Below are 13,624 nucleotides of genomic sequence, written 5' to 3'. Positions count from 1 at the left end.
CAACTGCTAAAAAACTGTGTTTTCCACTCACATTTAGCCTAAAACAGATTTTATCCATTTAACGAAGGAATCGCTTGTTTTTATTTGTTAACTTTTCAAATTTATGCTCCTCTCCACCAAATAAAGTGACTCCGGGCAGCGCATAACTAAGTGGGAAAAAAGAAAGCAAAAACAATAATTCACTGTCGACTTACCATCAATAATCCGCTTGACTCTCCAAATTCTCAGGGTAATAATGAGACTGATAGCATCCCATGGGCTGCTTGGTCCATTAGCCACTGTAGAGGCTACCATGGGAGCCAATGATAAGATGATCACAGCACCATCAAATACCTAATGTGAAAAGGATTTCATCGGAATCACATATGCATTTTTTCTGAATGCGTGTTGTCTGTAGGAGAAAACCAGATGGAGCCCAAAGGTGGGGTCAAATGCGTCATAAGTTTGGAATCGTTATGCAGCCACAAAGAGACCTAAGTCCACCTCTCTGTGAATTGCCGTTGACTCTTATCAAGTCCCTCTTGAGTAGATCGGATTCTTTTGTATAAATAACAGGAAATAAACTTGTAGTACTTTTGAACTCTATCCTGGATTCTGGTTTCTTACGCCTGCCATTATTGAGTGGCAATCCAATCGTTCCCCTTTTTTGGATCCATAATCCACAACTTCCCCCATATTGCACTTGCACGTCTCGCTCAGCAACACAAATTTTGGGCTCAAATGTGGTCGTAAGTCAAGAATTAGCTACACTTTTGCAGGTTCTGTGCAAAGGAGCGACAGTTTGGGGCAGAATATCCCGCCTTGAATTTTGACTTTAACCCGGTTGCTACAACGAGTAGCAGAAACGTAAGCGATGCATACCAAGAGGGACGGATCATAAAAGATTCTGTTACTTTGGACTTACCTCAATTTTGTTTTCAATATAGTCCCATATACCAAGTACGACTATTCTCAAAATAGTCTAGAGAGAGTCGATGTTGGGAAACAAAAGAGGAGAAAGAGGGAGATGAGAGAAAATTAGCATTTGTGTTTTTCACATTCCTTTAAAAAAACCCGCTGGCATCAATGATATAGAAAGCTTATTTCATTCTTATTCCAGCAGAGTTGGCAGCAGATTCAGACAGTGAGGAGGTTGGGGAGGAAGATGGGCCAGTCCTGGAGTCTGGGGAAGGCTCTGAGGAGGGCTCTGTGTCGGAGGCAGAGAGGGGGCCAGGGCCATCTGACAGTTATCAGCTGCCTTCAGAGTCAGACATCAGTGAGGCAGAAGAACAGCTGGAGCCTGTTCCCAGTGTGCGCATGCGCAGAGTTGCCAGGAGAAGGGAAGAGCTAAAGAACAGGGGTCGACTTGGGAGTAAGGCCACAGGTGGACGATGAGTGGCCCCTCCCAGAGGGAATAAAAGAGGAGTGAAAGAGGAGGAGGAGGAGGAGGAGGAGGAGGAGGAGGAGGAGGAGGAGGAGGAGGAGGAGGAGAACTGTGGGCTCCTTGGTGCTCTCTGAGCTTGTTCCTTTTCTTGCAGGTGTTTCATTACCTAACTAGGGAATGTCACCAGTGCTACAAGTGAGTGGGATTTGCAGTGAGGAGGAGGAGGAGGAGAAGAACTGTGGGATCCTTGGTTCTCTCTGACCTTAGTTGTTTTCTTCTTTCATTACCCAACTAGCTAACGTTATCAGTGCTGGAAGGGAGTGGGGTTTGCAGTGTGGAGGTGAAGATGAAGATGGAGGAGGAGGAGGACTGTGGGATCCTTTTCTTACAGACATTTCGTGGCCCAAACTAAGTAACCATCATCAGTGCTAGCCAAGATGCTTTTAATTCTAGACTTAATTCTAGTCTTTGATTGAGATGTCTTCAATTGTGGACAATGCCACAACTACTAAGTCCTCTGGAACAGTGTAGAGGCCAATTGTTCTCATTTCGCGCCACTTATTTCAACACTTCAAGTGACAATGGAAGTAAGCATCTGTCAATAAAAGTGGCTATTTATGGCTCTCTGGTCTCCAGAGACTTACTGGGACTTTCTCGATTCTTAATCGGGAGCTGATTTGTACGCGGGTTTTCCCCGGACCATTAGCGCATTAAAATGAGTTCGGGAAAGCCTCTTCCGAAAACCAAAAGTCTGTTGAGTCCCAATTAAAAATACATTTACTGAAGGATAGGGGGGGAAAAAAACCATTTTCTCCTGTGATAAAATCCAGATATATTTCTTTTCCATACGGTAACCATTTGTATTTCTCTTACCTCGGAAAAGAAGATCGAGAGGATAACCAGGCTGATCCAATGAATGACACCAGCGAATTGTGATGCACTTGAAACTACAATTTAAGGACAAAAAAACCCAACAACCACAAGTTAGATATTTATGTTATTTTTATTTTAGGAAATTTATATTGCCGCCTGTTCACACAGGGTGACTCAAGGCGGCTTACAGGAAAAACCTCATATGTAAAACAATAAAGCAAATAAAAGAGAATAATCCCATAATAAATTAATAAAATAATATAAGCTCCCACCCTGGCAACAAGACATCACACAAGCCATATGATGTGTGCAATGCATAGGCCGAAGCAGAACGGACAGTCTTAACATGTATTTTAGAATTAAACGCAGCTGTCCGTTCTCCTTCTTATTCTTAAATTAATGTCACCATTTTGGAAAGCAGGCTCAAAGACAATATTATAGGAAATAATAAAGTTTATAAAGGACTAGCCGATAACTCGGCGTTGCCCGCGCATTTACATATAGGGTGAAAATGTCCAGACCTTACATAATTTCCAATGTTGGATTTTTCCCCCTTACCAGAGGGAGTTACCATGGCAACTCCACTGCGCTGTACAGTAGAATCCATTTTATGGCAGTACAGTAGAAGCCATGTTATGGCACAATAGGCTGTATCTTGACAGAAACCCCCACCCCGGGGTGTCTTACCCTCACAGTATTTATTTCCAGAGAGTTAAGTCATCTGTGTACCAAGTTTGGTTGAAATTGCTCGAGGCGTTCCAGAGTTATGCTGGGACGGACGCATACACGCAGCCGTTTTTACATAGAGAGATTTAGGGGAATTTCCAGAGGTTAGGGGTCAAAACAAACACGAATGAAAGCAAATCTATGATGTCTCAGGATAAGGTTGCAAGGTCCAATCTGGGTCGTTCATCGGAACTGGGGGTTTAGACTTCCGAGCTCTCGGACTCGGGAAACTTCACACTTCAAAGTTCAGAAGACTAAGTCTTTGGTCTTGGTGAACGACCCAGGTTGGATCTTACAAAACGGAGATGTTTGAAGGAGGCAATGTTTGCTTCGCACTGGTACCTCCAACATAAGGAAGGCTGTCCTTCTGTAGAAGGATTGTAAGTCCAGGACTGGACAGCCAACTATTACCATAACGTTAAAATGTGACATTGATGGTTATCACCCAAACAACATGCACAGAGAACCCTCCTGGCCATAAGAAAAGAAGACAAAATATGGCAATAAGCGGACACAAAGAGAGGCGCATGTTTCTGTGTGTACGTGTCTATGCGCACGCTCTCTCCCCCCCCCCCCGGACACGTACCCACGTACATTCCAGAACTGACAAGCAGGAATGTGGCTGGAAGTAGCCCCAAACCAAAAGAAGGGCAAATACACACAACGTCTTAAGTTTTGTTTCTCAAACTTTTGACATTCTGGAAAAACCCGAACGAAATGATGTGCTTTTACGCTGGAAAAGTGGTAACGGAGAAACATACAGATTTGCAAAGGCGAGGAGATAAGAGCTGCGGCTGCTACAGGAGGCGGTGTGTGTGTGTGTGTGTGTGTGTGTGTGTGTGTGTGTGTGAAGGAAACAGAAATGATATTCAAATAAAACCTGTCTGGATAATAGTTTTTATTCCCCCTTTGTGGCTGCATAAGGTTTCATGCCATGGCGTAAAGGCAGTCTTCGTAAGTATGAAAAAGGGCCGTAATTCCCTTTCTCCCCCCCCCTCCAGCACCGTTGTAGCTTTGAACCATGACTCAACGGACTGTCGTAAACCGAAGACTGCCTGTATGCTGTGGTTTGCTCAAACATTCCAGGAAGAAGGAAACAGAAACAGCAAAGAGAAAAGCCTGCTACTCACACTGGAGAAGTTTTACATCTATGAGCAGCTCCAGCGTCAGAAGGAGGACCACCAAAACTACACAAGCTACCAGGAAGCTGTTGAGGCTCGCGCTGAGCAAAAATACCTGCCAAATGGCCGCTCGCCTCCCGCAGCATGGCTTTAGCCAGTTAGATCTGAAGGGGAGAAAAACAGAGGGAAGGAGGAGGAGGAGGAGGAGGAAGAAGAGGAAGACACAGGAGAGAAAGGCAGATAGGTGAAGAAGAGCAAGGCAGAAGCAGCCAGGTTCTGTGTGAGCAGAAAGCGGTTGGCGGGTATTTAAGAGTCCGTTCTTATTTAGCAGGGGGTTGGACTAGAAGACCTCCAAGGTCCCTTCCACCTCTGCTCCTATTCTACTCTACTCTATTCCATTCTATTCTATACTTTGTTCTTTTGTATTCTGTTCTAATCTGTTCTGTTCTATATTTTATTCTATATTCTATTCTATTTTCTATTCCATTATCTTATTCTATTATCCTATTATTCTATTCTTCTAATTCTATTCTAATTTTTTCTATTACTCTATTCTGTTTTTCTATTCTATTTTCTATACTATGTTCTATTCTATTCTATACTTTTTTCTTTTCTATTCTGTTCTAATCTGTTCTGTTCTATATTTTATTCTATATTCTATTCTATTTTCTATTCCATTATCTTATTCTATTATCCTATTATTCTATTCTTCTAATTCTATTCTAATTTTTTCTATTACTCTATTCTGTTTTTCTATTCTATTTTCTATACTATGTTCTATTCTATTCTATACTTTTTTCTTTTCTATTCTGTTCTAATCTGTTCTGTTCTATATTTTATTCTATATTCTATTCTATTTTCTATTCCATTATCTTATTCTATTATCCTATTATTCTATTCTTCTAATTCTATTCTAATTTTTTCTATTACTCTATTCTGTTTTTCTATTCTATTTTCTATACTATGTTCTATTCTATTCTATACTTTTTTCTATTCTATTCTATTCTGTTCTATAGTTTATTCTATATTCTATTCTATTTTCTATTCCATTATCTTATTCTATTATCCTATTATTCTATTCTTCTAATTCTATTCTATTTTCTATACTATTTTTCTATTCTATTTTCTATTCTATTTTCTAGTCTATTCTATTCTTCTAATCTCTTATTATTCTATTCTTTTTTATTCTCTTCCATCCTACTGATTAAACTTATACCCCGCCTTTCCTTCTGATGCGGGATGCAAATTTAATCTGGGGTTCTCCGTTCCACCCTCTTAGCAGGAATCATAAATAGTTGGGCTGAAAGGATGTGACCATCCTTTCCATCCTTCCATGGAGCTTTCGTACTTGGTCCTGATCCAGCCCTGCCTAAATCATCACAACACAATATCCTTAATGAAACGTATCTTTATGGGTACATATGTACTCAACCCATCTGCTTAGTGAACGTATCATCCTCACTGGACACCTGGTGTTAAGTCCAGTTTGCAAAGTTCTCCTTGTAATAAGTAAGCACAGAGACAGTCTGGATTCAACCCCAATAGATTGCCCTAGCCTATTGCCACCTCCGCATTCTGTTTTCGGCCTCCGCACCCCCCATTTTCTGCCCGTTCCTGGCGGGTGGGGTTTGGAATGGGCAGAAAATGGAGTACGTGGAGGCTAAAAATGGGGCACGCAGAGGCCAAAAATGGGATGCAGAGGCCGAAAATGGGGCACACGGAGGCGGCAATAGGCAATCCCTGCAGCCTGAAACAGCTGATTGTCGGGAGGGCAATCCAACTGAAAATCCGCTGCTTGTGCTAATCAGTCTGTGAAAGTGAAACAGGCTGTTTGCTGTTTGCTGCAAGGAGGCAAATTGCTGGGAGATAGAGGCCAAAGGGTGGGGGCCGGGGCTATATTCGACGTACCCAAATTGTCACCCTCTTTTAGGGGGGACGGGACTGCATCTTAAACTCCGAAAAATATGGTAAGCAAGTAAGTAAGCAAGTAAGTAAGTAAGTAAAGTAAAGTACAGTACAGTAATGAGTAAAGTAACAACAGTTAAGAAAATGCGTGCTGCCTTATACCGAATCAAAGCACTAAATTATTTTATCCAGCAGCGAAGTTTACTGCAGAGGTCTTCCCCAGCACTGGCTACCTGGGAATTTTTATTTCAGACACCAACAACTAATTGAACAGGAATCCGTTCAGTATGCAAAGCGTTTACTCTTCCTTGAAACGTCTGCCAATGCAACCAAATGTGTCCTTTCTCTTCAGGACTTAATGTTCCAGAGCAAATATTATTAAGTCTTTACATAATGCAACAGAACAGAGCGCACCAAGTTTACTAATAAACTTCCTAAGTCATTCTCTTGGGACTTCAGTTGCCATCTATCAAAAACTGGAGGCTTAATTACAGATACGCAGGAGTTATAGCGATGTTAAATTGCAGTCTTTTCTAAAATTGTAGCTATGGGATGATCTACTTACATTTAAAAATAAATAACCACATTCCTTCTCCCAACAATATTTCTAAAATCTGGGTTCCTATTTCATTTCTTTATCTGTCATTCCTAAATATTTATTCTAATTCTGATTATTATTTTTTTAAATTCCCCAGAATGGACAGTAGATGGCAGAGATGCCCGTATGTTTAAAGCAACTGTGAGAATATAAGGCTGGAATTTTAACGGGGGCTCACCTCGCTAAAAGCAAAAATAAAAACAAGCGGACAAAAATATAGACATTGGAAGGGGTCTGAAATTGCTACCAACAAAAAAGATACAATTAAGGATAAGGATTGTTTTTAAAGTCTTCCCTTAGATAATGTATGCTTATCATTCTTTAGGGATGTAAGTTATAAGTGTGTATTTTGTAAATTATACCGTCATTTAAAAGCAGAGTATTATTATTATAACAACGAACATCAAAAAGGTTCACAACCAAAGAACCATCAAAGCATCCATCAAAAATATTTCCAGTTGCTAGCAAAGTGGTAGAAAAATTAGATGCCTGAATTTTACCTGGCAGACTGACTAGATATAAATTGCAAAAATAAATAAATAAATAAAGAAAAATTCCTTCCCAGTTTTAAGTAGGATACATAGATAGAGAGACAGCGATTTGATCCAAGCGAATACAAATTGAACCTCTTCCAAGGAAAAGATCAAACTGCCTTCATCAGCAATGGAGCATTTATGGAAATAAGTACAATTTTGCGATTTTTTTTTTTAAAAAGCAAGCTGCTATGTGAGATCCCTGCTATAAATCTATTTATACATTTCTTTTTAAACTGAGGGTTTTTAAAAAATATGCTGAGAGGGGGAAGATGCCAATTTACGAAAAAAGGAGCTACGCGCATCAGCCCTTCCCTGTGTACAAAGCCAATTCTATTACCAACTGACAATTTTCGTAATATACCGCTGTTTAAGCGAATGCTCAACAGCGAACGGGGGTGGGGGGAAGATTACCATAATACTCTGGTAATGAGCCACCACAAACACTCCTAACTCAAGCTGTTAACAGATGTCACAGTCCCCGCTTTCGTGACTTGGGGAAGGGCATGTGATGCCACCAAATGCAGCCTGGTGCTACGTGAATGGACACGGAATTTGGCTCAACACAACACACAGTCCACAAGAGCATCCAATTTAACAAAAGGGATGTATCAACCCTCAGGTCCAAAAACTGAATATATAGGTCAGGGGTGTCCAAAGTTGGCAACTTTAAGACTTGTGGACTTCAACTCCCAGAATTCCCCAGCCAGCAGAATTCTGGGAGTTGAAGTCCACAAGTCTTAAAGTTGCCAACTTTGGACACCCCTGATATCCTCGACTTAGAACAGTTCAAAAGGGACGTATGACCATTTTTCATACTTACGACCTTTGTACCATTCCCCCATGATCGCATGAGATGAAGGGCGATTGGTTCACACTTACGACCGTCGCCGTGTCCCAAGGTCATGGGAAGGTCAGGTCAGCGACTTTCTGGCAAGTAAAGTCAAGGGGGAAGCCAGATCCACTTAACAACCGGGTTACTAACTGATCAACTGCAGTGATTCACTTAACAACTGCGGCGAGAAAGGTCGTAAAATGGGGCGAACTCACTTGGCAAATGTCTTATTTAACAACAGAAATGTTGGGCTCAATTGTGATTGTAAGTCCAGGACTGTATGTTATATATATATATACATATATATATAATCACAATTGAGCCCAACATTTCTAATATATATTAGATCAGGGGTGTCCAAACTTGGGAACTTTAAGACTTGTGGACTTCAACTCCCAGAATTCCCCAGCCAGCCATGCTGGCTGGGGAATTCTGGGAGTTGAAGTCCACAAGTCTTAAAGTTCTCAAGTTTGGACACCCCTGTATTAGATACTAGGTCTGGAGGATGGAGACTTAAAAGAATCCCAAAATGTTAAGATAAGGTCATCATTTTGTATCTGTTAAGCGGGAACTACTATTTCAAATGTATTGTAGAGCAGAGGTGCCCAACCTCTGGACAACTTGTAAGAGTTGTGAGCTTCACCTCCCAGAATTCCCCAGAAAGGGGAGAGAATGCAATATGGATTGTATATAAAATAGTACAGAATAAGAATTATAAGAGAAACATAGGTACATAGAAGGCTATAAGGATAAGTAAATTAGATAAAGTGCATTAGACAGCAATAACAATAGCACTTAGACTTATACGCCACTTCACAGTGCTTCCATCGGAAGGATGGAAGGCTGAGTCAACTTTGAGCCGGTCAGGATAACGCAATACTGCACTCTAACCACTGCACCACCATAGCCTTCCTTCCTTCCTTCCTTCCTTCCTTCCTTCCTTCCTTCCTTCCTTCCTTCCTTCCTTCCTTCCTTCCTTCCTTCCTTCCTTCTTCCCTCCCTCCCTCCCTCCTTCCTTCCTTCCTTATCAATAGTACTTAAGACTTATATGCCGCTTTACATCCCTCTCTAAGTGGTTTACAGAGTCAGCTTATAAACCCCAACAATCTGGCTCCTCATTTTATCCACCTCAAAAGGATGGTAGGCTGAGTCAACCTTGAGACTGGTGAGGCTCGAACTCCTGACTGTGGGCAGAGTTAGCCTGCAATACTGGATTCTAACCACTGGGAAGGAAGGAAGGGCACTTGCTATAGCCCTTAGACTCATATACCGCTTCACAGTGCTTTTACAGCCCTCTCTAAGCGGTTTACAGAGTCAGCCTCTTGCTCCCAACAATCTGGGTCCTTATTTTACCCACCTCGGAAGGATGGAAGGATGAGTCAACCTTGAATAGATAAGTAAAAAAATTGTGATAGATCATTAGTTGCTGTAACTGTTTACTGTTTTAATGATATATCACAAGTTCCCCCCTTTTTTGGGGGTAGCATTTCCCCCCCCCACTTTTTAAAAGCACTCTCTCTTTTTTTGACAATGGATGTATTTCTATCGCTGAACTACATTCATTAAGTTGAAACTCTTTAAGCCAGAAAAGGCAAAGCTGCTATTTGTACTGCTTGGAGAACTCTGCTAAAAATTCATTTTTGCCTCCAATTCTGCATTATGTCGAGATCAGCCTGAATCTTATTTTTTCCTAAGGCTCTTTTCAGAAGAATAGACCTCTGCTGCATTTGCCTACCTCCATTTCCGGCCTAAAAGCATTTTACGAAACCCAAAAGTGACACAGCCTAAAAGCATTTTATAACCATTCTTTCCCACTACGCATAATGCGATATATAAAAGAAAAGAGCAAAGCTTTTCAGGACCTCCAGTCTCAAATTAAGAACCATGGAACTAGTAGGACTTGTTACCCAAACCGTCAAAAGTCAGAAACTAAAGTCTTGGGTTCAACAAAAACAACCATAATCAAACCCTTTTTCCCTGGTAAGGGATTAAGATCATAATTTTAAGAGCTCTAAACAAACATGATTTGGTAACAGCAACAATGCACAATCAAAGTTGCCAAAGGTGGATCCAGAGATTGGGACAACGATCGAATGACAGCATAAAAAGGAGAGTTCCTTTTCTGTAAATTAAATTACTGGAATGTGTGTGTATGTGTGTGCGCATATATGTTTGTGTGTGTCTGTATACACACACACACACACACACACACACACACACGGGTGGCTCAGTAGCTAAGATGCTGAGCTTGTCGATCAGAAAGGTCGGCAGTTCGAATCCCTACCGCCGCCTAACGGAGTGAGCTCCCGTCACTTGTCCCAGCTTCTGCCAACCTAGCAGTTCGAAAGCATGTCAAAAATGCAGGTAGAAAAATAGGGACCCCCTTTTGGTGGGAAGGGAACAGCGCTCCATGCGTCTTCGGCGTTGAGTCATGGCGTCCACATGACCACGGAGTTCTCTGGAACTGAAAATATATTGCTCACTTAGCTCCCGTTAGCCACTGCTAACATTGTCAGAGTGTAAAAACTACCATTGAAGAGATATCTGCCTTTATACACTATTAATCAATTTGGCCATTGCGAGCGTGATAGGCCCATCCACCCGCCTCCCACCTGTAATTAGCTTCGTTATTTTTACAACAGGCATGTTAATTGATGCTCCTATTCCTTCCTCCCTACACACACAAACACACACACAAGTTTGGGGAGTGAAAAGTAAGTAGATGTGTGTTTACCCTTCTCGTTGGTATTCCTCATCCAAATTTGACAAGAGCTGGGAACCTGCCACGGAGAGATCGAGGGCAGCCAGAGGTAAATCCCGATAGGCAAAATTAACAAGCTGGACGGGTGCGATGCTCCGAGTTTCTTCTTCTATCTGTTGTGAAATTATTTCAACTTCGGAAACTCCACCTTCTATAGGAGGCCTAAGGAGGTCACCAAGGAAAGAACCAAAAATAAGAACCAGACTCAAACCACTGCAAGTATCTTTGTTTGGCCTTTACCGGCAGTCCTGGACTTACAACCATTTGTTGAGTGACCGTTTGGCATGGCAACGGTGCTGAAAAAAAAAGGGACTTAGGATAGTTTTTCACAGTTGTGCCCTTTGAAGTGTCTCCGTGATCATGTGTTTAAAATTCAGACTCCTGGGAGCTGGCTCAGGTTTATGACCATTGCTATGTCCATACGATCCCCTTTTGCAACCTTCTGGCAAGTGACAGCAATGGGGGAGCCAGGTTCACTTAACAACTAGCTGACTGACTTATCAACTGCCGTGACTCACTTAAAAACGGGAGCAAGAAACTCGCTTAACTTTAACAGCGGAAAATTTTGGGCTCAATCATGATTGTAAGTCGAGGGCCGCCTGTCGAAAAGTCTTTCTGTCAGCCTTCCCAGGTAAACCAGATTAACAGGGTTGGAAGGGATCTTGCGTAAGGTTTCCTAAAAATGCTCTAATTGATTCATGAGTATCAAGCCAAGTTCCAATATAAAAGTAGTCATTTGTTAGGAGCATCATAGGCAAGATCTTTTCGCAGTCAGGTCTAAGCTTTGTTTGAGTTATAGCTGAACTTTACCCCTGTTCCTCCCCTCCCCTCTGGTCTGTGTCATAAATCACATTCTCCAATGAGGTGCACCCCTCCGAAGCCTGCTGCAGTAATCTGAGATCCGATTTTAGTCGAAAGTATGCATGGAATGCACTCCTCCCCTTCTCTCACTATGACAACGTTGGGAGTTGACACCTTGTAGATCATTAAGTCCAACCCCCCGCCCAAGCAGGAGACCCTACAAGAGTTTGCAAAGGGAAGAATCTAGCAAGCTTTCGGGCTTCTATTATTACACCCCACCAACAATAGTGACATTCATACCATCTTGTGCTATTTCCTGTTCCGGCTTTCCTGGAATAGCTGAGAAATATACATCGTCTTGGAGAAACAATGAAAGGAAACAGGATTAATTATCCCACCTCAATGGCTGCCTTTTAGAAAGCCAAAGGACCTAAACCAGATCTCCCACCTGCCACCCTTCCAGTTCTCAATCACGTAGGATAAAGTGGTTAATAAACGTCATGAGCCGGGAACAAACAAGGTAAGGTAAGCAGGGAGGGGGGGAAAGGCTTCGCTTTCAACTTCAGTTTGATGAGCTTGGCTGCAGACCTCGCACTGATTTCTCTCTGGGAAAAAAAAAGTGTTTAAAATCCTCCAGTGAATTAAATGGCCTGGATAATTATAGAAGACACTCTATTCCGGCGGGCAAATTATGCAAGAATATTTGCCCCAAACAAAACATCTGTTTTTCGTACGAACACGAGGAATCGAAAAAGGGAAGAGCGAGCCGTATTATATCCTCTTGTTTCTAGATAACAAAAGGAAGAAAAAAAAAAGGAGTAGCAACCAGGAATATTTGAGAAGAATATTTTAGAAGAGAGCTAGAAACTCACGGCCAGATCAACTACTTTTGATTACCAGCAAACCCAGTTTAGGAGGAGTTTAAAGCACTGTGAAGCAGTATATAAGTCTAAGTGCTATTGCTAGTGCCCTTCCTTCCTTCCTTCCTTCCTTCCTTCCTTCCTTCCTTCCTTCCTTCCTTCCTTCCTTCCTTCCTTCCTTCCTCCCTGCCTCATTTACTCACTCACTCCCCAGTGGTTAGAATGCAGCATTGCAGGCTAACTCTGCCCAAAGTCTGGCGTTCGATCCTGACCAGCTCAAGGTTGACTCAGCCTTCCAGTCTTCCGAGACCAATCAAACGAGGACCCAGATTGTTGGGGGTAAGAGGCTGACTCTGTAAACCGCTTAGAGAGGGCTGCAAAGCACTGTGAAGCAGTCTATAAATCTAAGGGCTATTGCTATATGGAGTGTAGTTCAAACATCTGAAGGGCATCGGTTTATTTAAATTACACGGGACGGATAAAGTGGTCTGGATATAAAGATATACATACAGAATGGAACCCAAAGGTAAATAAAGCCTATCACATGGAGGAGGAAGTGATGGTAGAAAGAGGGTATATATAGGGGGCGGTGCTCATCTCCGTTTCAAAGCCAAAGAGCCAGCGCTGTCCGAAGACGTCTCCGTGGTCATGAGGCCGGCATAACTAAACACCGAAGGAGCATGGATTGCTGTTCCCTTACCACCAAAGGCCGTCCCTATTTTTCTACTTGCATTTTTTATGAGTTTTCTAACTGCTACTTTGACAGAAGCTCAGAAGCTGGGACAAGTAGCTCACGCTGTTACGCAGTGCGAGGGATTTGTACTGTCGAACTGCCAACCCTTCTGATTGACAAGCTCAGCATCTTAGCCACCAAGCCACTGTGTCCCTTTTTCTATATCTATCTATCTATCATCTATCTATCTATCTATCTATCTATCTATCTATCTATCTATCTATCTATCTATCATCTATCTATCTATCTATCTATCATCTATCTATCTATCTATCTCTCCTATCTATCTGTCTGTCTGTCTGTCTGTCTCTCTATCTGGAAGCTCTATGTGAAATTAAAGCTTGGAAGGACATGTGGAGGTTTTACGGATCATCCATACCACAGAAAGTTTTCTACTACCGCAATCTCCAACTTTCCAGACCAAGAGAGACTTTAATTCATTGCTGGGTGCCTTTTTGATATCCAACAGAACGACACCGTATAGAAAAAGCATATCGAGAGATTCTTATCCAAGT

The 13,624-nt window shown here is 42.0% G+C and overlaps 1 protein-coding gene across 2 annotated transcripts in view; it reads right to left on the bottom strand.

Moving 5' to 3' along the window:
- The window catches only part of TMEM266 (transmembrane protein 266), a 46,476-nt gene that overhangs the window by 17,205 nt on the left and 15,647 nt on the right, over positions 1 to 13,624 (bottom strand). The window contains exons 3-7 of one of the 2 annotated variants that reach the window (XM_081964996.1): positions 10,689 to 10,877; positions 4,093 to 4,247; positions 2,237 to 2,310; positions 905 to 961; positions 195 to 333 (exon numbers count right to left, since the gene is read on the bottom strand). In XM_081964996.1, coding sequence (XP_081821122.1) covers positions 195 to 333; positions 905 to 961; positions 2,237 to 2,310; positions 4,093 to 4,247; positions 10,689 to 10,877 — 614 coding nt within the window. Of the gene's footprint in view, positions 1 to 194; positions 334 to 904; positions 962 to 2,236; positions 2,311 to 4,092; positions 4,248 to 10,688; positions 10,878 to 13,624 lie in introns of those variants that run through there. The other variant, XM_081964997.1, reaches the window with a different exon arrangement.

This window comes from Natrix helvetica (assembly GCF_964273705.1).
Source record: "Natrix helvetica genome assembly, chromosome: 12".
NCBI lineage: Eukaryota > Metazoa > Chordata > Lepidosauria > Squamata > Natricidae > Natrix > Natrix helvetica.
The sequence above is the reverse complement of the archived record's forward strand: the minus strand, read 5'-3'. Positions and strand labels throughout refer to the sequence as shown.